The following is a 26,657-nucleotide window of genomic DNA, read 5'->3' on the forward strand; positions in this document are numbered from 1 at the left end:
GTTTGCATGGCGCAAGTTACAGACAGAAAGGGCCCACTGGCCTGCCTAGGTGTTATGAGTATATGACTGGGAGCGGCGCATTAGCAAAACAGAGGTGCACAACTGCGTATAAATAGGTGCCAGTTTTCTAACGAGGGGGATTCAAGTGCGGCAACTCTCCTGGACGGCGAGGCATGTCACACCACCAGCCACATGCAGCAGCAGATGGGGCACCAGCATTCCAGTCCACAGTGGGTCGCTGGTTCGACCCTCTGAGGCCAATGTGGGGTCTATAGCCAGCAAGCGCCAGGCCACTGGACGGCCCACTACTGTGGGCAGTCTTGTTGGCTTCCAACACATGCCAGAGGCATCCTGAGGCAAGGGCCTCAGATTTGGATGTCGGATTGCAGGCACTTGTTGTTGCCCGTGATCTTAACCATGACAGCGAAGAAGCGCAAATCCGGCCGCCCTGCAGCTCCCAGCAAGCAGCACTGAGGCAACGGGGATGAAAGCCACTGAGTCAGTTGCCAGTGCATACTGACATCGGCAAAATTCCGCAGCTGTAGACGGCCGGCACATGGCAGTACATTGCTCAGGTTGCTGAGGTAGCCCTTCCGTGCCAAGCTGTTTTGCAGAGAGTGAAATGGCATCCTCGGTATCGTGGGACCCTGTGATGTAGACAGAGAGGAATGCAGCACTGTAGCTGGGAATAATAAAAGACTTGAAGATCATGGCCGAGTTTTAATACAGCGCATCCTGACAGTATCCATCCACATCCAACATTCCTCCACCGCATGCCAACATCTACATTTGGCAGTGATGGCTACACCTGAGTGAACAAATGCGTGTGTTTCCTCTTGTGACAAGGCCTATAGCCAAAAGCTGATGTGTCAGTGTCTTTTAGCGGTGCCTGTCTTCAACTTAACATGTCATCTTTGTGGCAAGTAGCAACCTATCTATTTCCTTATATTGTTCTATTCCAACCTGGAACAACCTATGTGGAAATTATAAAACAGTTGGCTCCTATAAAAACACTTATTGTTAGCCATTATTACATAAAGGATAGATTACTACTCACCATATAGCAGAGATGCTGAGTCGCAGATAGGCACAACAAAAGGCTGTCAAAGCTTTCAGTCAAAAAGGCCTTCATCACAATCAGAAAAAATGTGCGCAGGCGCGCGCGCGCGTACACACACACACACACATTTGTGTGTGTGTGTGTGTGTGTGTGTGTGTGTGTGTGTGTGTGTGTGGGTGGGTGGGTGTGTGTGTTGCCTGATTCTGATGAAGTTCTTTGTGACCATAAACTTACTTGTTTGACAGTTTTTTTGTGTTGCCTGTCTGCAACTAAGCATCTCCACTATATGGTGAATAATAACCTATCCTTCTCAGAATATTGTCATTATCCCAGCCTGAATTTTCCATTGCTTTTTGTTAGCCAACATACATAAATGGTCTTTGCCCAATAGTCCACAGAGTTTACTTAAGAATGCTGCTTCCAATAGAAATGTGTTGGCAGAACCAGCAAGAGGAAGAACTGGCAATTTAAGTTCCTGATACCTCAGCAAAATAGCAAGCAAATAACATCTAAACAAATTTTATTAGGTGACTATTTTCTTATCTCTTGGAACCGAACAAAGAATTTCTTTGATATATCAACTATTTATTTTATTGACCACATGTCTTGCACGCATCATAAAGTAATCTTCCACTTCCGTCTCTTCCCTCATACATCTGTTAGTCTTCCTGTAACTCCCAATATGCATATCTCCATTGTTCTCTAATGAACCGTCAATTGTTGAATTGCTTTCACATTAAAACCTCATGTCTCGTTGCCTCCAGTCAAAACCGGTAACACACTGGTGTAAAGTTTTTGTTCCAGAAACTCAGTTTTGTAAACTCAATTTAGTTTAGCAGCCACACTCTAGGCCAATTTACTCTTATGTTTATTTTTATTTTACTATTTTATATAAAATATGCCTAACTCTATCCTCTGACAACAGCTGACATTTGCATATGTGACCAACATGCCCATACATAAGTTTAATCAACTTTGGCTATACTCTTTTCTCAGCTTGTCAGGCCATCCCACGCCTATCTTCAGAATGAATTTTCTACTCTGCACCAGAGTGTGTGCTGATATGAAACTTCAACACACACATTAAAACTGTGTGCTGTACCAAGATTCGAACTTAGGACCTTTAACTTTCGCAGGCTCACTGAAATGTCCCAAGTTCAGGTCTCGGTCCGGCACACAGTTTTAATCTGCCAGGAAGTTTTCTACTCATATCTCCATTCTGGCTTGACCACAGAACTCATTAGTTCCTTATTTTAATAAAAATAAAATAAATGTCACCACCACATCACTTCTGGATTAAAGTAACAACATTTACCATACATTTACAAGGCTGATGAAAAGGTGTACCACCGGCCAATTAATCACAGATTATTGTAATGACAAACCATCATAGCTCAAATAAACAATTTCAGAAGATATATTTTTGAACACCAATGCTGATACAACTGCAACTATCACTCAGCTGGAAAACTATTTCTACTACTAGTAGTAGCAGAAACTGTTGCAGATTTCTGTACAAAGGCTGATTTGAAGCATCTCTATATGCTGGCCTATCCTGTAGAAGTCTCTTCAATTCTGCATAGCTGCTGCATCCTAAATCCATTTGAAATTACTAACTGTATTCATGCCTTCTGGTTTCCCTCTCAATCTTGGTTTAGAAAATGATCTATCAACATATCACTTCTTTTAATTGCATCACACCATAAAGTTAGTTTCTCTCCAATTTTATTCAGCAACTTTTCATTAATAATGCACTGCTCCTAACTGATATTGTATTGATATCTCTAAACTCACCAGACCAAAAACCTAATTCTTGCTACGGCACTTCATAATTACATCTAGTGTAAACTTATACACTTCTCTTTTCATACTCTCTAACACGCCAACACAGTTAAGGGCTCTAACATTCCACACTTCCATCCATAGACTATAAGAATTTCTTCTGATGACAATACCTAGCCACTTCCCTCCTCCTCCCCCTGCCCCCCAATGACAACCAAATATGCAGTACCAAGTGGGCATTACTTTACCTCTATAATATTTTGTCCAAAAGAATGCCATCGTTGTAAAAAATGTGTGCTAGACTTGGATGTCCTCAGGAATCACAATGGCTGTTGTTCTCCACTGATTTCAGCCATGCTTCTGTGCCAAAATAACAAGAACATATTGCCTAATGTTACAAGACCATACCTCAGGCTAACATATACATTGTTGACCTTGTAACTACTGTACTTATAGGGCTGTTGCCTCTTTTGAAGAACTATATGTTGGCAAGACCTCTCCACAGACAACCAATGTTGAACCTACAGTTCAGCTATCCGTATTCTTAAGGCACCTACACAGATAATATCCTCAATCTAAGTCCCTGACCCCACGACATAGGCTAGTGCATTATTACACTGTTCCTTGCTGAGTTACAAATTCTCACACACTCATACAGTCATTGCATGTCCTCTCATACATCTGCACTCATACCTGGTTGACAGCAGATCCTGCTCCAGAATTACAAATTTAATCATGACACAGACACACATGTCCAATTAAGCATCCATATTTGTAAACACCAAATTGTCGTATCACAATCATTATATACACTACTGGTCATTAAAATTACTACACCAAGAAGAAATGCAGATGATAAACGGTTATTCATTGGACAAATATATTATACTAGAACTGACATGTGATTACATTTTCACGCAATTTGGGTGCATAGATCCTGAGATATCAGTACCTAGAACCACCACCTCTGGCCGTAATAACGGTTTTGATACGCCTGGGCATTGAGTCAAACAGAGCTTGGATGGCGTGTACAGGTACAGCTGCCCATGCAGCTTCAACACGATACCACAGTTCATCAAGAGTAGTGACTGGCGTATTGTGACATGCTAGTTGCTCGGCCACCATCGAGAGAGAGATCTGGAGAATGTGCTGACCAGGGCAGCAGTTGAACATTTTCTGTATCCAGAAAGGCCCATACAGGACCTGCAACATGTGATAGTACATTATCCTGCTGAAATGTAGGGTTTCGCAGGGATAGAATGAAGGGGAGAGCCGAGGGTCATAACACATCTGAAATGTAACGTCCACTGTCAAAGTGCCGTAAGAGGTGACCGAAACGTGTAACCAATGGCACCCCATACCATCATGCCGGGTGATACGCCAGTACGGCGATGATGAATACACACTTCCAATGTGTGTTCACCGCGATGTCGCCAAACACGGATGCGACCATCATGATGCTGTAAACAGAACCTGGATTCATCCGAAAAAATGACGTTTTGCCATTCGTGCTCCCAGGTTCGTCGTCGAGTATACCATCGCAGGCACTCCTGTCTGTGATGCAGCGTCAAGGGTAATCACAGCCATGGTCTCTGAGCTGATAGTCCATGCTGCTGCAAACGTCGTCGAACTGTTTGTGCAGATGGTTGTTGTCTTGCAAACGTCCCCATCTGTTAACTCAGGGATCGAGACGTGGCTGTATGATCCGTTACAGCCATGCAGATAAGATGCCTGTCATCTCGACTGATAGTGATACGAGGCCATTGGGATCGAGCACGGCGTTCCGTATTACCCTCTGACCCCACAGATTCCATATTCTGCTAACAGTCATTGGATCTTGACCAACGCGAGCAGCAATGTCGCGATATGATAAACCGCATTCGTGATAGGCTACAATCCGACCTTTATCAAAGTCGGAAACGTGATGGTACGCATTTCTCCTCCTTACACAAGGCATCACAACAATGTTTCACCAGGCAACACTGGTCAACTGCTGTTTGTGTATGAGAAATCGATTGGAAAGTTTCCTCATGTCAGCACGTTGTAGGTGTCGCCACCAGCGCCAACCTTGTGCGAATGCTCTGAAAAGCTAATCATTTGCATATCACAGAATCTTCTTCCTGTCTGTTAAATTTCACGTCTGTAGCATATCATCTTCATGGTGTAGCAATTTTAATGGCCAGTAGTGTATGTTTTAGCTCTCCTCTCAAAAGGTTGATGTCAGCAATAAAAAATTTAAGAATTATAAACCTGCCTTGTCGAACATTTTAATTGGGTCTTTATTCAAGCATATTCTGGCATTAAGTAACTACTGTCAGTAGGCTATTATTTACAAAAAAATGCAAAACAAGAAGACAAACAGTAAGAATGTTACATGTTTGTATATAAAACAAATAATAATGTTTTGCATCAAAGATCTATAATTTGTAGCTGGGTCAAACAATGCAAGAAAGCCTAAATTGTGTTGATTGATTATCTAATGAGTATCCCCATAGCTTGTTCATGATGCGAAATCCATTTATGGAACTGTTATATGTGCCAGCTTGAATAAACAGTGTTGCTATTCGGTTCACTTAAGCGCCTTTAGGACTCTTGTCTATTGTTGCAAATAATGCTGTTTGGATAGAAGAGCTTAATTCCTGAACAAAAAGTTGATTAAACATTTTACAGACTTTTCCAGACATCTGTTTTGAGCTTCCTCAAAATGTTAATAAGTGAGATACCAATTCTGGACAGAAACTCAACTATTTGTTGTTCTACTAACAAAGTATGAAAAAACTGTAAGGGGACAGACTGAAAACATGATAATTTCTCCATCCAATCATAATGCGAACAACTAAATTCTATGTCATTTGTATTCAACTCCACCGTGAGTATGTAGCTCATTATGTAATTCAATGTTACCTTCCCAGTGCTTGCAGAGTGCCTCAACCATCTGAAGACGATCCATGGACAATTGTGCTACGAGTGTCACATCACAACCATCAGTAGAGGGCTCATATTCATAATCCAAAAAGTAGAGATGGGTTCTGAGGCTATTGACTCGTGCACGGCGGAATTCGTAACACGGGTCTTCTTCGTTGAGCTGTTATAGTAACAAAGGAGTTGTCAATAGTAAAGTTTAAAAAGAAGAAAAAAAAAAAAGAAAAAAAAAAGAAAAAAACAAAGATTTTTAACAGCAATGTGACTTCACTTGCCTTGCTGAGTTCTCTTTCTTTCAAAGAGGGCTTGGTATTGTTGCAACCAAAAAGTTCTCTCCTTAGTAGATTACCATCATATTCCAAAAATGTTAGGTACAAGTTTCGAAAAAACTCAACGTGCTTGTTTTTTACTTTTAATTTTTTTGGAGAATTCCAGTGTATTACCTGAAAAAAAGAATTTGCTTCTGCCAGGAATGCATAATTCAAAAACAGCATCATAATATGCTATTGTGCAAATATTACAAATACATTTAAAAAATATGTGCAACCATAGTGCCATTTTATAGCAATGGAACACATACAATGACTTTAAGAAGTTTCAAAATTTCAGTAATGTCAATTTTACATTTTAAAATTAGAAAGTGATTTATTAAAAAGAAATCTACCATAATTATATACCAGATTTAATTACCAAATATATACATCCTCAATTAGATTGCTAACAGGACAAATGAAATTTTAAGAGACTGTGTTAATTAACTTCATTTTCTCTGACCTGCTTATACAATTTATCTAACAAATGAGTTCTCACTTAATCAATGAAGAAATTTAAAAATCCTGTAAATCTTCCATTGTGCCTAAAATGATGAAATATTCATCACAAAAAAGCACTTATGTATGTGTCGACTGCTTGGGTGTCAAGCTGAGAGAGGTGCCCACATGCAACATTTGTGTACAGGAGGTTCCATAATTAGCAGCAGAAACTGACACAGTTGAAAGTATATGATAATATGATCAAAAATGATCCAGTAAATACGAGCCCACAAACAAGCCGCTAGGAGACAGTTCTGAATGTGTAGTTACGAGCCACCACCGACTTCAGCATTAAATACCACCCTAGGTAACATAAATGTATTTGAAATGTGAACTTTCTGATCAAATTCCATTTACGAGGGCACAAATTTCAATCAAGACCTATCTTAACCAAAAAGGCAATACTGCAGATGAGAAAAATAAAACTGACTGGGAAGATGTGTGTAAGACTGTCACGGAATTGACCCCAGTTAATGAACAGGGGAATTGCCTATCACAGAAAATGCTGGAAATCATAATATTCATGCACTAACAGTTGCTGTCACATCTCTTCAAATGCTCATCTCTGAAACACTGTGTAAGAGTACTTCACTATGTCATTATGTTTGAGTGAGTGAGATGTGCAAACATGTTTAGTGACCAGTTGAATGCAATATAAAATGGTGTTCTCAATAAAACAGTGGGTATTCATTGTCAACTGTTACGTGAAGTGCAATTCATGGAAAATTTGTGCGCAATGGTTTGCACAAGAGTTTCAGTCTGGAAGAGTTTTGGCAAAACCTCCCAAAGTCAGCAATGCAAAACTTACTGGCAAAATGGCATGAAACAGCCTCTATGGTAAATTAAAACCATAACTATCAAAAAAGAGTTCGAACAACAGAAATCCGGTGTCAGTCTCAATGTAATTATTTTACAACCCAGTTTTATTTTGCCCACACTATACTTTAAAAGTTACAATGTGTGTCCCATGTCTTGTCCTCACATGGCTATCCTCACAGAATATCTCTCTTTCTTATTGCACATATACAAATGTGACTATGCTCATCAGCGTTCGGCTACTATTGTGGCATATTTTCTGAACTTTACCTAATTTCTGGTGAGTTCTTCACATGTAACATACAGCTTAGACAACTAAACATTATCTTATGTTTAACGTGTCAATATAAAATTAGACATTTTTTTCCTGTCCCACTTCTTCTGATAGAAAGTGACATAATTTTTAAATTATAGAATTATAAATTTCCTTTATTAAACTAAAAACGACCACAAGGATTTTGTGTTTTATAATCAGCATGTTTTTACTGAAATAGAACAATTCAACGGGTCTAGTTCTTTCTGTTTCCACTGAATACATTTAAAGATCTCAGGAATTACTGTAAATGGAAATTGTTTTTTCTATTAATATTTAGCACTGCAATAACATTAAGAAATGTATTTCTGTTAAAAGAGAAATATCTACATAGTAATTATTTTAAAAGAAAAAAAAAGCCATTTCCACAATCAACAGATTTAGATTTATTTTTAAATGACCTACTAATAACCCATGGGTGGGCAAACTCCAAAGGGTGGAGGCACCAAATGACCTGTCACTTAGGTAGAAAATGTTCTGGAATAGGCCCTGGGTGGTGAACATACACAATTTTCAGTAATTCTGTGCAACAAATATCAAAGGGCCAACTAAAACATCACAAGGAGAATTCATATGAGATAACTGTAAGATCACAATATGACAAAATGATTGGCTAATATTTATATACAATAGGCAAAATACTAGCACTTCAGGTAGACATAACACTACAAAAAAGACACAACACCTCACTTTTGGAACAATTAATTCTGACCACAGGGTGGAAAAACGCATAGGTTGGGAAAGAATTAGGAGGATAGGCAGACCACTCAGATCCCAGCTGGAAGGGACAACAGGCAGCTCCCTCTCTAACAGGTTTCCCAGTGACCTGCCTTTCCTTTCCAACCTTCCCAGTCCTAACCCTCTTTCCTATTTGAGGAACTAATAGTTCCAAAAGCTTGGAATAGTTTTACTGCTTTTAAATGTGACTATTAGCAGTATTGGTATTTCACCTCTGGACTGTATGTACAGGCCAGCCTTTAGAACTAAAATATTCAGATATGACATGATTCCTCTACATTCAATCACTATGGCTTAAGGCAAGTAAAGAGCAGAAATGGAAAATGTTCTAAGTACTCTGTTGTATGTACCCAGATTTGATCCACATGACAAACGGAAAAAGTCTTTCAGGCATACATTACTTAAGTGGTGAATGGTCTTTGTGTCAAGCTGTGCTTCCCCCTGGAGTCCCAAAATCTAAAAAATGTGAGAAATGGTTTTGTTGGCTATGGTTCAGCTAGTTAAAAACTTGATGCTGTATTTTTATTATCACAGACAAAACAGTGCCACAATGTTAATGGAATTTGGAATAAAAACTTTCTTCTTGTTTATATTGTCAAAAACTGTCATTTTTGAGATTCTAGCCATATACTTCCCCATGAACCATGGACCATGCCGTTGGTGGAGAGGCTTGCGTGCCTCTGCGATACAGATAGCTATACCCTAAGTGCAACCACAATGGAGGGGTATCTGTTTAGAGGCCAGACAAACGTGTGGTTCCTGAAGAGGGGCAGCAGCCTTTTCAGTAGTTGCAGTGGCAACAGTCTGGATGATTGACTGACCTGGCCTTGCAACATTAACCAAAACGGCCTTGCTGTGCCGGTACTGTGAACGGCTGAAAGCAAGGGGAAACTACAGCTGTAATTTTTCCCGAGGGCATGCAGCTTTACTGTATGGATAAATGATGATATTCCAGAGGTAAAATAGTCCCCCATTCGGATCTCCAGGCGGGGACTACTCAAGAGGACGTCGTTATCAGGAAAAAGAAAACTGGCATTCTACGGATCAGAGTGTGGAATGTCAGATCCCTTAATCGGGCAGGTAGATTAGAAAATTTAAAAAGGGAAATGGATAGGTTAAAGTTAGATATAGTGGGAATCAGCGAAGTTCGGTGGCAGGAGGAACAAGACTTTTGGTCAGGTGAATACAGGGTTATAAACACAAAATCAAATAGGGGTAATGCAGAAGTCGGTTTAATAATGAATAGGAAAATAGGAGTGCGGGTAAGCTACTACAAACAGCATAGTGAACGCATTATTGTGGCCAAGATAGACACAAAGACCACGCCTACTACAGTAGTACAAGTTTATATGCCAACTAGCTCTGCAGATGATGAAGATGATGAAGAAATTGAAGAAATGTATGATGAGATAAAAGAAATTATTCAGGTAGTGAAGGGAGACGAAAATTTAACAGTCATGGGTGACTGGAATTCGAGAGTAGGAAAAGGGAGAGAAGGAAACATAGTAGGTGAATATGGGTTGGGGCTAAGAAATGAAAGAGGAAGCCGCCTGGTAGAGTTTTGCACAGAGCATAACTTAATCATAGCTAACACTTGGTTCAAGAATCATGAAAGAAGGTTAGAAGAATCCTGGAGATACTAGAAGGTATCAGACAGATTATATAATGGTAAGACAGAGAGATTTAGGAACCAGGTTTTAAATTGTAAGACATTTCCAGGGGCAGATGTGGACTCTGACCACAATCTATTGGTTATGAACTATAGATCAAAACTGAACAAACTGCAATAAGGTGGGAATTTAAGGAGATGGGACCTGGATAAAGTGAAAGAACCAGAGGTTGTATAGAGTTTCAGGGAGAGCATAAGGGAACAATTGACAGGAATGGGGGAAAGAAGTATAGTAGAAGAAGAATGGGTAGCTCTGAGGGATGAAGTAGTGAAGGCAGCAGAGGATCAAGTAGGTAAAAAGATGAGGGCTAGTAGAACTCCTTGGGTAACAGAAGAAATATTGAACTTAATTGACGAAAGGAGAAAATATAAAAATGCAGTAAATGAAGCAGGCAAAAAGGAATACAGGCGTCTCAAAAATAAGATCGACAGGAAGTGCAAAATGGCTAAGCAGGGATGGCTAGAGAACAAATGTACGGACGTAGAGGCTTATCTCACTAGGGGTAAGATAGTTACTGCCTACAGGAAAATTAACGAGACCTTTGGAGAAAAGAGAACCACTTGTATGAATATCAAGAGCTCAGGTGGAAACCCAGTTCTAAGCAAAGAAGTGAAAGCAGAAAGGTGGTAGGAGTATATAGAGGGTCTATACAAGGGCGATGTACTTGAGGACAATGGAAACGGAAGAGGATGTAGTTGAAGATGAAATGGGAGATACGATACTGCGTGTTTGACAGCGCACTGAAAGGGCTGAGTTGAAACAAGGCCACGGGAGTAGACAACATTCCATTAGAACTACTGATGGCCTTGGGAGACCCAGTCCTGACAAAACTCTACCATCTGGTGAGCAAGATGTATGAGACAGGCGAAATGCCCTCAGACTTCAAGAAGAATATAATAATTCCAATCCCAAAGAAAGCAGTTGTTGACAGATGTGAAAATTACCGAACTATCAGTTTAATAAGTCATAGCTGCAAAATACTAGCGTGAATTCTTTACAGACGAATGGAAAAACTGGTAGAAGCCGACCTCAGGGAAGATCAGTTTGGATTCCGTAGAAATATTGGAACACGTGAGGCAATACTGACCTTACGACTTATCTTAGAAGAAAGATTAAGGAAAGGCAAACCTACTTTTCTAGCATTTGTAGACTTAGAGAAAGCTTTTGACTATGTTCACTGGAATACTCTCTTTCAAATTCTAAAGGTGGCAGGGGTAAAATACAGGGAGCGAAAGGCTATTTACAATTTGTACAGAAACCAGATGGCCGTTATAAGAGTCGAGGGGAATGAAAGGGAAGCAGTGGTTGGGAAGGGAGTGAGACAGGGATGTAGCCTCTCCCCGAAGTTATTCAAACTGTATATTGAGCAAGCAGTAAAGGAAACAAAAGAAAAATTCGGAGTAGGTATTAAAATCCATGGAGAAGAAATAAAAACTTTGAAGTTCGCCGATGACATTGTAATTCTATCAGAGGCAGCAAAGGACTTGGAAGAGCAGTTGAACGGAATGGATAGTGTCTTGAAAGGAAAATATAAGATGAACATCAACAAAAGCAAAACGAGGATAATGGAATGTAGTTGAATTAAGTCAGGTGATGCTGAGGGAATTAGATTAGGAAATGAGACACTTAAAGTAGTAAAGGAGTTTTGCTATTTGGGGAGCAAAATAACTGATAATGGTCGAAGCAGAGTGGATATAAAATGTAGACTGGCAATGGCAAGGAAAGCGCTTCTGAAGAAGAGAAATCTGTTAACATCGAGTATAGATTTAAGTGTCAGGAAGTCGTTTCTGAAAGTAGTTGTATGTAGTGTAGCCATGTATGGAAGTGAAACATGGACGATAAATAGTTTGGACAAGACAAGAACAGAAGCTTTTGAAATGTGGTGCTACAGAAGAATGCTGAAGATTAGATGGGTAGATCACATAACTAATGAGGAAGTATTGAATAGGATTGGGGAGAAGAGGAGTTTGTGGCACAACTTGACAAAAAGAAGGGACCGGTTAGTAGGACATGTTCTGAGGCATCAAGGGATCAGCAATTTAGCATTGGAGGGCAGTGTGGAGGGTAAAAATCGTAGAGGGAGACCAAGAGATGAAATCACTAAGCACATCCAGAAGGATGTGGATTGCAGTAAGTACTGGGAGATGAAGAAGCTTGCACAGGATCGAGTAGCATGGAGAGCTGCATCAAACCAGTCTCAGGACTGAAGACCACAACAACAACAACAACAACAACAACAACCGTATACAAGTTGATTCTTGCAAATACGAAAACAGTAACCAGCTACTGTTTAATAATGCAATTTATTTACACGAATAGTGCCGTTACCATTTAGAACCGACAGGATCAGCTTGAGTAGTCACATTGTTGTTTACATTAGTTGTTGATAAAAAAAAGCCAACAATTAATACAATATAAAACAAGAACTAAATATAAACCTATTGGTTTGAAACCATTAACAGTGCTATTTTTGCAAATAAACAGCACTGTTAACAGTAGTTAGTTGCTGTTTGCTTCTTTGCAAGAATAAACTAGTAAAAAATTTCTTTTCGGCACTCAGAACCAGTCATTTTTCTGATACGGCTTTTAAAACATTTTTAATAAAGTATTTATTTCTGAATTTGTCTCATTATTTTTTGTCGGCATAATTCCATCCGAACAAAGACACACTGTTTTTTTCATTCTCCTGGCAAATATTAGGTTTTTACTCAAATGTACAACTTTCAATTTTGACAGCAATATTGTATGAAGTGTCTTCAAACTGTGCTCTCTTTAGTGATCAACTCGTTTAAGTCTTAGCTAACACAACTTAAAAGCTCAGAGCTCGTTCCCAACTGGAACGACAGTTTTCTTTTTATTGTTTTCTTCCTCTTGCATTTAGTTGATTTCATTTCATGTAGTACTTAGTGTATACGTACAAAAGAAGTAGAGTGTTTGTACAGATTAAGATGTAGGTCCTCCTACAACTAGGCACGTGAACCATTTTTCGGGTTGGAGGAAGATGAGGGCATACAAGCACCATGCTTTGCAAATCACTACTGGTATTCAAAGCAGTCTTCAGGTTGTTGATGACACCCCCCACCTCCCTCCAAAAAAAGAAAAAAAAAAGTCAATTCACTTTCCTTACTTTCCACCGCCTTTCTTTTTGTCTGTTTTCATGTGGGCGACACATACAATGGAAGGAAGGAAGGTTAAATACCTTAACATACTTCTGTATGACAGATTATACATCATACTTAGCTTTCAGTGGTTTCACTTTGTTTGATGTTAGTTTATTCACTGCACTCAAAGAAACATTTCTTTCACAATTTAACAGATAGACTCCTACTTTCAGTCTTGGCTATTTGTCATCTCCCTTAATTAAACACGATTATTTATCATCTATTGCCATCCGTTCCACTCAATGTTCGACTAACCTCGAATGGGTAGCACAAAAACATGTACAGGGTTATTACAAATGATTGAAGCGATTTCACAGCTCTACAATAACTTTATTATTTGAGATATTTTCACAATGCTTTGCACACACATACAAAAACTCAAAAAGTTTTTTTAGGCATTCACAAATGTTCGATGTGTGCCCCTTTAGTGATTCGGCAGACATCAAGCTGATAATCAAGTTCCTCCCACACTCGGCGCAGCATGTCCCCATCAAAGAGTTCGAAAGCATTGTTGATGCGAGCTCGCAGTTCTGGCACGTTTCTTGGTGGAGGAGGTTTAAACACTGAATCTTTCGCATCACTATGCGTGAAACTTGCCCGCACGCGTTCAACCGTTTCTTCGCTCACTGCAGGCCGACCCGTTGATTTCCCCTTACAGAGGCATCCAGAAGCTTTAAACTGCGCATACCATCGCCGAATGGAGTTAGCAGTTGGTGGATCTTTGTTGAACTTCGTCCTGAAGTGTCATTGCACTGTTATGACTGACTGATGTGAGTGCATTTCAAGCACGATATACACTTTCTCAGCTCCTGTCGCCATTTTGTCTCACTGCGCTCTCGAGCGCTCTGGCGGCAGAAACCTGAAGTGCGGCTTCAGCCGAACAAAACTTTATGAGTTTTTCTACGTATCTGTAGTGCGTCGTGACCATATGTCAATGAATGGAGCTACAGTGAATTTATGAAGTCGCTTCAATCATTTGTAATAGCCCTGTATACATAGTAAACGACATCAACTACAAATAAAGACTTAAAACATATCCAACAGCTTCTGAAAAAATGTGCTTTGACAGGCCCGTATACTGGTCCTAGTTTGTCAATGGAAGAAAAACAGGAAGGCAGGATTTAGTTTAACTAGCACACGAATGACAAATGTAATGCAACTATCACGTCCGTTCCCTCAGTGTCAAAAAAGCTTGGAGTAAAGGTCTAATGTGAAGAGCAGTGTAACTCAGGAGAAAGTTTGAAGATTATTTCGTGCCTGTTACATAGGGAAGAGGTGTGAATATTCACAGGAAGGACACATTTGCTAGTCTTTTTAGGTGTGACCTACAGTTCGAACACTATACATTATTTCACATCCCTCCTTTTGTGCCTGTATGCTTCTCTCATCTCACATGTATAAAATATTTGCAGGTGTTTGTTCAACCAATGTAACAGCATTTCCCAATTGTTGTTTTTTTGTGACTATTGTTGGTTCTTTCATAACAATTATAGTTTTATCAGGATCTTCATGGGTATGGGTATGTGTGTGTGTGTGTGTGGGGGGGGGGGGGGGGGGGGGGGAGGAAAGAGGGAGGAGAGGAGGGTTGCAGGAGAGCGTGAGGGGGGGATAATGTGATGATACAAACCTTCAGGTCAGTGACTTCTGTGTAGCACAGTTCACTTCGAGTATTATCACTGAGTTGTACATTCCACTGACAAGGTAAATTATACACCAGATATGGATGTTGCTTTATTATTGCATTGAATATGTCCTGGTCTGCAAGGCTTGTGGCAAGCATGGTAATAAGATCCTTCTCAGCAATGAGGCGCCACAAGTGGCCCCATCCCAGTTCACGCAAGCGTTGCAATTGCAGAAGTATCACTCCTGTGTTATACCTGATGACAGAAAGTCGTGTGAATGGAAGTCAAGATTTTGCAGGATCATTTTTACTTATTAATACAATAATTGATGTCTTATTAACGATGACTTGCAGAACGCATGAACAACCTGTTTTAACAGAAAGTACCAAGTTTTGGGTAAAAAATAAATAAAGAGAGGTTTAAAAGGAAGAATTGTACTTATGCATCTTAAATCTGTTCTGAAGAATAACAAAAGTTTGACAACTTAAGCAATTGCATTTACATTTTATGTGTCTGTCTGACAATCAGCACTTCCTTTTGAAGGTGGAATGTGATACACTCTCTCATTATTAAACAATGTATTCAAAATAGGATCAAAGGAACAACTTTTGGTGTGTTTCATTTACAGCGCTGATTTACATCTTGATCTCTTATGTGGAGTGCACACTGGTGTGATATGATAACTGTCACAGGATAAATGTGATTTGTAATTATGTAATTATCTTAGGATATCTTTGGTCTTTTCTATACAATATGATGGATAGCTGTAGATTTTTCTCGGTAAGTTTTAATTGTGAGCTTGTTGAATGATGATGCTGTGGTGGTTACAGTACTGGTATTTAAATACAAAGAGAGAGAAAAGGAAATATTGGGTACATCCACATAATTTGATTCATGTGAAGTACAATTCAACATTTGTTTCATCAGAACTGTCTTAAAATGAAACTAGGTTTCAACAATTTTATGAAAGAAGCCCAGAAATTGATTGTGCAAAACTACTCATTACACTAAGATAAGTCACTGCAATAAAATTAAAATTCATTAGAAGCTTATAGTACTCATCATTCAGTAAGGAGGAAAACTGCAGTGAAAATGTAACTATGCTTTAAGAAACTGAGAGATTTGTGAATACCATGCAATTTGATCATTCAAAGTATTAGTTGGAAAAGGATCAAAGTTGATATCCGACTGGTTACGTCCATACTCAAAGAAAATGGAGCACTCAAAATTTCTCTATCAATCTCATCTGGCAATTCAGTTAGTAAATAGGTTCTGTTGCTGGTAAAAATATTCATGTGGAATGGTTTGGCAATGCAGAATCCAGTTATCTCAATTACAGTGGTTACTTTTCAATTGTTCTCATCGCTGTGGCCAATGCACGTGGAATTTTTACTGCTATTCATGTTTTGGACTACAGAATAAATAGTAATGATGCAGTATTTTGTTCATCAATAATTTGTCAATTTTTAAAACAAGTTAAACTGTTTGTCTCAAATATAACAACTTTGCCAGGTAATATAGTGAACACCCAGTTTCCACATGATTGTTTCTGACAAAGCTTTCCCTCTACTTCCATACTAAATACAACCTTATCCAAAAATGGTGTTAAGCAAAACGAAACAAATACACAGTTATTGCCTTTCTAGAGAAGGAAAAATGTAAAATGTGCTTTTGGAACTTTGTGATCAAATTTTATGTGCATGAGTGACTAATATCTTGCAAACAGAAATGTGCAGCGAAAATAGTAAAGGCAGCATGTTTCCCACATAGTTTTATTCACATTCATGGAGGAAAATTTTATGATTTAAATTATTTCAAGATTTCCTGTTGTGCATGTGCTCAATAACACCACTTTTCCACAAGCTATATGCTTGCAAGATAAATAAACTATTTTCTAAATTCTGAATTAGCAACCCCTATACAATGGCAATATGCATACTGAAATAGGCAATTATATAGCTTGATACTAAGTAACAGAGTTAATTATAACACCCTTCTTATCAGTGTCTTTTAATTCCACTGCTATCTTCTTCCATGCCAGTCCTGTGATGTTATTTTTACTGTGCAATTCCACAAAAACAGATTTATTCGCACAATGTTGATGATTAAGTTAAAAAACATATTTTTCTTTGTGTTTGTCATTTTGATGCCACAGAACATAATCTGAACTAATCAGTGAGAAAACAGCATATTGCGTCTCTTGATATCGAACTGAAAGAGAGATGTCGAGATGTCACTATCACAGCTGTGTACCTGTTTTGCACCTAAAGTGCATTTAAAAGCACAAAAGTTGTGTCTATCATATACGATAATTGTCATATTGCTCCAGTATGCACACCGCCTTATACCTCCAGCAGAATAATAATACCTCGAAAGTCTATAGTGTGATTATGTTGCACCACAGTTTGGAATCCACATTAAACTGTATGTCCCCCTATAACTAGGGACAGGAAACTATAGTTTTTTTTTTGTGGCTGATTTCGGTGTTATTATTTGTCAGTTTGGTGTCATTTGATTAACTACAATGAAACTGATAACACAATGGAAACTGCCATTAAGGCAGACTGAATTGGCAAAGCAAGTAGTGAGCAAGGAGTAAGTGGAGGGGGTCCAAAAAGAGGAGCATAGGTCCAAGGAGCTTTAAACAAATAATAAATACAGAGAAATAATATGATGCAAATATGTGAAGGATATCCTCTCCAAAAACCTACCCTCATCACAAAAGTAGCATTCCATCATCAACCCAATCTATGCCGTAACCTTGTTCATGCCTATACCACTGCACTCTCAGTCCCTCGCCCCACTGGTCATTTCATATGGACAAACCTGGCATAAGACCTGTATCATACATCCGTCTTGTTTTGCAGTCCAGTCTCAAGCATTTACTATCACGCCGAAAGAAGAACCACATTTGAAACCTTCCACATTATATTAACATGTGTAGCAATTAATTATCAGCATTCTATGTCAGTACAACACTTAACCAACTGACTACGTACACATACAGCCATCAACAATATGTACCTGCACATGTGAGCAACAAGTTGTGAAATGCACTACACACCATAGCAACAATGACTTGAATAGCTGCCTCAAAATGTATGCCATCTGTGTCTCATCAACTCCTCTGAACTGCACAATTGGTAACAGTCCTTACAGCATGTTGTTGTTGTTGTTGTTGTTGTGGTCTTCAGCCCAGAGACTGGTTTGATGCAGTTCTCCATGCTACTCTATCCTGTGCAAGGTTCTTCATCTCCCAGTACCTACTGCAACCTACACCTTCTGAATCTGTTTACAGCATATCCTCGACAATTTTACAGCTCCTTGGCCCTAGTAGGTCCCCATACTCAATGGCTCATTCTGACTGCCTTGATCTCACTTTTTCCTCTTCTGTCTTTTTCCATGGAAATAGAGAAACTTGTCCGACTTTTCAATATCTATAAATATTTGCTGTCTGAAACTGGATCTGTTTATGTTATTGATAATACATTTGATAATATGATACTCACAGCTCTGCATGTCATTTGCTTTGAAATGCCCATTTCTCTACTCATGTCACATATCCAGGCTGTTGCATTGTATTTAGAATCTCTGTTTCAGGATGATAGAAATCACTGAAAGACAATTAATTGTCAGCACTTGCTTTGATGCTAGGGTTTCACTGAATTTATGCACAACTCAATAATCTTTTTCGTTAATTGGGAAAAGTAGCTTCTTAACAGGTGCTTTCATAAGTGTTTATTGATTTTGTATCTTTCAGTTGCTAATAATGATCCAAAGTCTATAGTGTGATTATGTTGCACCACAGTTTGGAATCCACATTAAACTGTATGTCCCCCTATAACTAGGGACAGGAAAATACAGTTTTATTTTGTGGCTGATTTCGGTGTTACTATTTGTCAGTTTGGTGTCATTTTTTGCCAATTTCAGTGTTATTTTGTCAATTTTTATCAATTATGGTATTTTTTTAATTTGGTAATATTCTTTGAAATTTTTTTAAATACTTTTTGACAATTTTTTTCCAATTTTGGTGCTATTTTTTTAATATCTTTCTTCCAATTTTGGTGTTATCTTTTGCCAATTTTGGAGTTATTTCTTTGCCAATTTTGGTTTCTTTTGCCAATTCTTGTATTAGCTTTTGTTTACTTATTTTTGAAGTTCAAAATAGTTCAAATGGCTCTGAGCACTATGGGACTTAACAGCTGTGGTCATCAGTCCCCTAGAACTTAGAACTACTTAAACCTAACTAACCTAAGGACATCACACACATCCATGCCCGAGGCAGGATTCGAACCCGCGACCGTAGCAATCGCGCGGTTCCGGACTGCGCGCCTAGAACCGCGAGACCACCGCGGCCGGCATTTTTTTTTAAGTAGTTCATTACTTTTTGTCTAATTTGATTGATTTTTGGTGTTTTATTGAAAATGAAAAATATCCATGAATTGCATTGCATTTATTAACATCACAGATCATGTTTATTGAAATTACTGTCCAAAAGGAATCATTTATATTAAACCCATTTAATGTAACTGATTAGAGGAAAAATAAATCAGCAGTCACACATCACAAAACAATTTTTCAAAAGAAGCATTTTCATAAATTCAAATTTTTCTTCTGAACCATGCTGCCATTATGTCAACATTGCGTGGGAAAAGCCAACTGTATTCTACACTTGCCTTCAGCATACTGTGAGGTATTTCATCTTCTGCATTTCCTGCTGGTGTGGAAAGTTGCTTATCCACTAAATTACAGAAAAAGTGTGTGTGTGTTTAGAATATGTACATGACAGTGGCTGACATTCCAGGTACACTTAATGACCTCTTTGCTATGTCAATATTAACAGAATTCATAATTACCATCCCATTGTTGAAACAAGAACCTAAGGCCATAAATACAGAGTTGTATGGACCTATGGCCATAAGAGCCTAATCTGAAGGTGCTGTTGAGTGTATTTTAGATGATTCCTTCACCTCTGCCTGAAGTATTCGTCCTGTCACGTTCTTCAAGTCTTTTAATTTGGAATAGACATACTAGTTTTATTCAGTGACAGCACATTTCCAGATATTTTTGCGATCAAAGTAATACAAAAAATGGTACAGCTTGGAAAGAACACTAATGTGATGTGTCAATTAAATAGCATACTTTTGTATAAAAAGTTTGCATGTACATGTAAATAAAAAAGTGCCAAATATGGTACTTCAGCTTCACAAACATATAAATCAACATGGTGCCTGCTCAGTTTGCTTCTCTCAGCAAACCACAGAACAGAGCATATGACGCAATGCAAAAGTGTTTCTGGCGATATGAAGGAACACTGAGAATGGTTTTTTCAGGTATACATTCAATATTATTTTTATCTATTTCGTGAATGCAGTTTGCAATGATGGCCTGATCTGTTGCACAGACTGATGTTTAGGTTATGATGATAAATTGGTTCAAGTTGATGAATTAGAATCAGTCAGTCATACTACTTGTGCAGCACTATTTAAATTCTTCCATTTGCTGTATGTGACAAATGTGATGTTTGCGTGATGTCATGTATTGTGTGCTGTGACTGTCTGATGAAAGCAAACTAAGGACACATCATGTTGATTTGTATGTTTGTTAAACTAAAGTGTTGTGTTTGGTGGTTTCATGTTTATACATGTGTGTTATGAAAGTTTGCAGTTTAATTAATGCACCACATTAAAGATCTCTTCAAAACATATCTTTTTTGCACAATTTGTTATGCAAAAGTGTTGGGAAAGGTGAAATTGGCAATTAAAACTGTCACTGGAATGGAGTTTGTCGGAAGTAGGGTATTCTCTTTTGAAATCACATAATACATAATAGCCTGTTACTTGGAAAATTTTAAGATTATACACAAACCTCAGGCTTAAGGAAAAAAGCAGTTGCAATCCAATTTCAACATTCAATAACTCTCAGCTACGAATATTTGTGAATTGCCATCTTCAAAATCATGATTTTTTTTGTATGGGATAATGCCAAAGTTCACATTTTGTAGAAAGTAACAACTTTGCATTACTTCAGTTTATTTTTGCATCATTGTTTTTATGAACTTGTCCTATCCCTACCTATAACTTGACCAGGGTAAGTCAGTTCACAGGTTGGGGGAAGGCAATGGCCATCAACCTCTAACAGGACCATGACTAGCAAACAATGAGGTGTTCTAATAAGAATTCAGACTGACGACAGATTTACCTTTCTGTCCTGTCTTCTGAGATCTTAAAGTCCATGGGAAAGATATCATAATTAAATTACTAAATTTCATTATATTCAACACTAAACTCTACACAGACCTATTTTAATTTGTAAGCACTATGGTGGTGTTACATATTTCCCCAGAGCACTAAATCCAGTGGTTGGGCTTATGTTATTGGTTAGGAATTATATAAATTGTGGATAATCGTTGTTGTGTATAGGAAAGAGTCTCCAAGTTTGACCAATTAGGGTGTGGTAGTCAGAGGGATGACAAAGAGCTTAAGGTTTAGATCCATTGCCACATTTCTTGTTATCAGATCAAGAATATCACACTGGTTGTTACCAGCATCTAAAATTTGTGTTGCATCTTCAAAACACTACATCATAGATCATACATTAATTTCTTTTCTTTGATTCCCAACATCAAATATCAGGCTTGATTGTAATGTAATCAATCAATCTCTCTCTCTCTCTCTCTCTCTCTCTCTCTCACACACACACACACACACACACACACACACACACACACACACACACTCTCTCTCTCACCCCCCTCCCTTCCCCCTTGATGTATGAGAACTTCATTTTTCTTTATCAACAACTGATAACACATATGAAAGTGGAGCCACACAGGCTGTGGATATCACTGTATGGAGTTCACTGCTCTGCGAAAGGCACCAGTAAGCACAAGTGGCAGTAAAGAACACAAACTACAACTGTTAAGGAAGTTAAATTCTTCATTTGCATGGCCATATTGTCCATAGTCACTTTGCAATTCCTGAGAGTATTTAAATTACATTGTTAGAACTACAAGAAAATGCGTGTTTCTCTCATCAGATGTGTTTTGCTTTATTGAGGTAAAACATCATCACTGGTCTGTAATTGAGGATATTTACACTTTGGTTTGTTTTTAAGATCAAAAAATAGTTCATTAACAATTTGTTGCTTTTTACTTAACAGTGATTTCCACTTGATGACCTGGCAGAGAATCTACACAATATCTTTCTTTCCTGCTGGTATTCCTCCGCCTGGGAACACAAGAAAAAGTTCCAGGATGCAAGACTCGCTTTCAAGGCGCCATGTTGGGCCTTTGTTCTGTAAGCCAGTCTAGTTTAATTGGAAAACAAAAGTTTGGCACCTTCAACATTTCTTTTCCGGAAAATATCAACAGAGATATATAAAAGGCATGCCTTATGCTATCACGTCTTTGGTGTCTTTCTTCACTAAACACTGATACTAGTTGTCTAACCTTTTGTTGCTCTGTAGATCTATAATTTCTTATGTTTTACACAGTGCATCTTTTGTACACCACTGTTTAATGTTTATTTTTATACTTGTAAGTGTACCAACATAAGACTGCCATTAATTTGTCTTTGATCTATACTTTTTTTAGTTAATTAGATGTGTGTTATTCTATTTAATTGTGATGCTGTGTATTTATACACTGTGTAAGAGTAATGAAGGATTAATGATGGAATGGTCGTGGTCCCCCCCCCCCCCCCCCCCCCCTCAGGTGGTTAAGGAAGAAACAAAGATGAGTGCACATAAGTGCTTAGCAGTGTGATGGAGAGTGAGGTTGGAGGAAAAGAGAGAAACAGACTCATGCAAAAACAGACCTCAACATAAAATGTCAACCAAAGGCACACAAAGAAAATTACCCTGTCCATCTGACAGTGAATTTCAGAGCAACTGCCACATACCTATTGGCAAAACAAGTGCAGTCACAGATTACCCAGTACCTGCTCACTGGAAAATTGTAGAACAATAAGAAATACCTCTCAGCTAGTAGAAAATATGAGAGACATTAAAACCTTGGCACAGCAACACAGCTCTCCTTTGATGTAGAAAGAATTCAAAGTGGTATCCCTGTTAACGAAATCATAAAACTAATTGTAAAAAACTGAAAAGACAAGACCAGCAATTTCCGGAACACACAGATAAGACAATAAAATTGTTGAAGTCTGTAACACAACAAAATTATTTCAAATTCAATCAAGACTAATACATACGCGAAGAAGGTTTACCCATGGGTTCACCTATTTCAGGAACGTTAGCCAACATTTTCATGAATCATATAGGAAAATTAAAATTTGAAGACATAACACCAAAGAAAAGCTGAATCATCTACTGGTACAGGCGCACGGATGACATAATGTGCATAGTAGATGAACCTAAGAACAGAATGCAGCAACTGCATTGTAAGCAAAAACACAGTTCACAACAGAAGAAAAGCAAGAAAACTAACTCAACTTTCTAGACATGACCATAAGAAAAGACGATAAACACACATCTGGCAAAACAGAAAATACACAACAAATGACACTCAAACCACCTGCACAATCAGAAACAGGCTACAATCAGATACATCTTAAGCAGACTGAACTGGATCCCCCTAAACACTCCTGATTACCAAAAAGAGCTGACCATTATAAAATAAACAGCATTAAAAACTGGATACGAAGAAACAATGTGTAGACAAACTAAACAAAAAAAATAAAGACACAAATAATGGAAAAACTAACTAAACAACACCAACACATACAACCTGCATTGCCACAAAAAATGGTATACAATGACCTACCACAACAAATTCACACATAAAATAGATAACATATTCAAAAAATAAGGCATAAACATTGCTTACAAAACAAACAACTGAATACAAAAGCACATCCCAAAACTGAAATCAAAATCAGACAGATACCAACAATCTGGTACTGTAAAAAGTAAACTTTCACAGCTGGAAATGAAACAATTAATAAAATGTTCTGGGGTATTATGCCAGCGTTGAATGGATTTTAAATTAAAACCCAACATTCGTCCCCATCTGCAGAGTACATTTTCAAGGGGGAGCGCAGCTTCTTTGAATGTGGGATTCACAACCTGGCTCACTACTGACTGCAGCAAATTTCTGTTTCTGCACAGTGGCATGACTTCACATTTTGAATTCACGAGTCCAATTGGCCATTGTCAAATGTCATCGTCTGCTGTTGTTATCACCAATGGTGGAAGACGAACACACACATCATCTTCAGCACCAGAATCTAGATGTCATTCCATTTCACACCCTCCTCTGTCAATCTCCCCTCTTGACAGATCAGCTGTTGTGGAACATGCTTTGCAGCCAGGAGAGCACCACATTCAAGACAGGACACAAGTACTGGCAGTCACAAGCAGGTATGAGGAAAGGCTATACAGAGAGGCCATAGTGATTGTAAAACACCCCAGGAATTTCAATAAGGAGGACATAAAACTGAATGACAGCTGGATTCAGGTGCTGAGGAAGATGTGTACCAGTCTTCCACCATTGGGTGATAACAAAAACGGATGACAGAAGTCGACAACAGTCAGTTGCCCTTGGGAATTCAAAACATGTTACATCATACCACTGTGTGGAAGCACGTAGAAGCAAAATTTTGCTGCAGTCACTAGCGAGGAAAATATCCTCCACAGATGGGGACGAAACATTGGGTTTTAATGTAAAATCAATTCTACCACAGGATAATAGCCCAGAACATTTTATTAACTGTAATCTGTATCTCTCATTCAGTTGTAGAGATTGTGAAAAATATACATTGGAATAACTGGCATGACATTCAACACAAGATATAAAAAGCACATCATTTATTAATTGTATCTGTACCTATCAGCTCAGTTGCAGAGATTGTGAAAAATATACATTGGAATGATTGGCAGAACATTTAACACCAGATATAAAGAACACATCAGAGCACTGAAATGTGGTACAAACCATTCAACATCATCTAAAACAGGAGTACCACAGAACAAGCAATATCGAAAAGGATATGAACATTATAAGAATCAGTAAAGCCAGACATCTCCTCCTTTTCCAAGAAAATTTTCACATACACAAAGCATTAACACAAAATAAAAAATTGCTCAATGACAAAATAAATATTGGAAACCAGACACTATACAAAATAACTGAAAAAAATCACATGAAAAAGAAAAGAATCTTTTCCATCCTTTACCCCCCCCCCCCCCCCCCAATCCCCCTCCAACTGCATTTCACTTCTTGCTCCTCACCTTTTCCTCCGACTCACCCTCCATCACACTATTATGCACTTAAGACCACTCATCTTAGCTTCTCCCTCCCCCACCTAATTTAAAAACATTGTATCACTATTACTTCACTACTCCCAGACAGTATATAAAATACACAGCAAGATAATTAAACAGAATAACACACATGTACTTAACTAAGAAAAGTATAAGTAAAAATAGCAATGTGCTGTGTAAAATGTAATAAATGCAGTTCTGCAGAGCAATGAAAAATTGGACTACAAGTATCAGTGTCTAATGAAGACAGATGCCAAAGATGTGCTAGAATATGGCATTTCCTGATGTAGGTGAAAAACCAAGCAGAAATCACTGAAAGTAAAAATCAAGAAATTGTTAATGAACTGTTTTTCATTCTTAAAAACAAATCAAATTGCAAATATCTTTAAGTACAGACCACTGATGGTGCTTTATTTCAATAAAGCTAAATGCATCTGGTGAGAGAAATGGCTATTTTCTTGTAGTTGTAATGACTGAACAAAAATACCCTCAAAAATTGTTAAGGAAGTGTGTGTTTGCTTTATAACTGGTGTTTGTCGCCAGGCCAGGTGGTCCTGATACAGCAGTCCTACAACGAATTCAAAGCCTATTGGCAGTAAATGACAAAACAAGCTACTGTTTCAAGTTGGGACTACATTTTTTTCACACCTGCAGTGTCTTAGCTAGAGTTACACTACAAAACTTAAGACTTCACCGGAGACATTCTTTGCAAACGACAGCAGCACAACAGACCCAGGAAAGTGATCTGACAGGGACCACTGTTCTTTGTATCTTGTGAATATCACAATTTTCAGAGTTTACACACTTTTCCCTATATAACAAATGTGTCACTGAAGAGTTTGGTACATAATAGGGCTACAGCAGCGTTTTCATGAGTGTGAATTTAAGTTTTGCTTGAATGAAATCCAATATATTACAAAATATTTACAAATTTTGTAAGGGAATCACAAGCAGAAAATGAATGCTACTTTAAACAAAGTAACTATTTAAAGTAGATACCAACACTGTAGTAGCCATTGCTGTATGGCAGGATATGGAGCAATTGCAAGCTGACTGTCACAGAAACTCCATTTTCATAATTAATATTTGCCTGTACTTCCAATTTCATGGATGTCCACACTCAACTTGTATTGCTTGTTAGCTTCTAATGTATTTTCAAAGGGTTTTCTTTCCCTACAGATAGGAAAGAAGCAAGATTAGGATTTAAAGTTCCATCAACAGTGAGGTCATTAGAGACAGAGCACGGGTTTGAATTGTTTGTTAAGATTGTGGTTGAAATTTGGTTAAAAGGAACCATCCCGGCATTTGCCAGTAACAATTTAGGGACATTGCAGAAAACCTAAATCTGGGTGGTTGGATGTGGATTTGAACTGTTGTCCTTCCCTACAATATCAGCAAGTCAGTACCAATGAAAGTCTTGCTTGATTTCTATTCCACAGTTTCCTGTACGTCACATAGGGGTTGCAACTCTTCACTCACA

General features: G+C 38.3%; 1 protein-coding gene across 1 annotated transcript in view; it reads right to left on the reverse strand.

The window, feature by feature from the left end:
• LOC126412214 (xylosyl- and glucuronyltransferase LARGE1-like) overlaps positions 1-26,657 on the reverse strand; it is a 180,327-nt gene that overhangs the window by 107,024 nt on the left and 46,646 nt on the right. Inside the window, exons 7-9 of the mRNA XM_050081699.1 lie at positions 14,902-15,151; positions 6,040-6,207; positions 5,747-5,927 (exon numbers count right to left, since the gene is read on the reverse strand). Of these exons, the coding sequence (XP_049937656.1) occupies positions 5,747-5,927; positions 6,040-6,207; positions 14,902-15,151 (599 nt within the window). The remainder of the gene's footprint in view (positions 1-5,746; positions 5,928-6,039; positions 6,208-14,901; positions 15,152-26,657) is intronic.

Source organism: Schistocerca serialis, chromosome 7, assembly GCF_023864345.2.
Source record: "Schistocerca serialis cubense isolate TAMUIC-IGC-003099 chromosome 7, iqSchSeri2.2, whole genome shotgun sequence".
Classification (NCBI taxonomy): Eukaryota; Metazoa; Arthropoda; class Insecta; order Orthoptera; family Acrididae; genus Schistocerca; species Schistocerca serialis.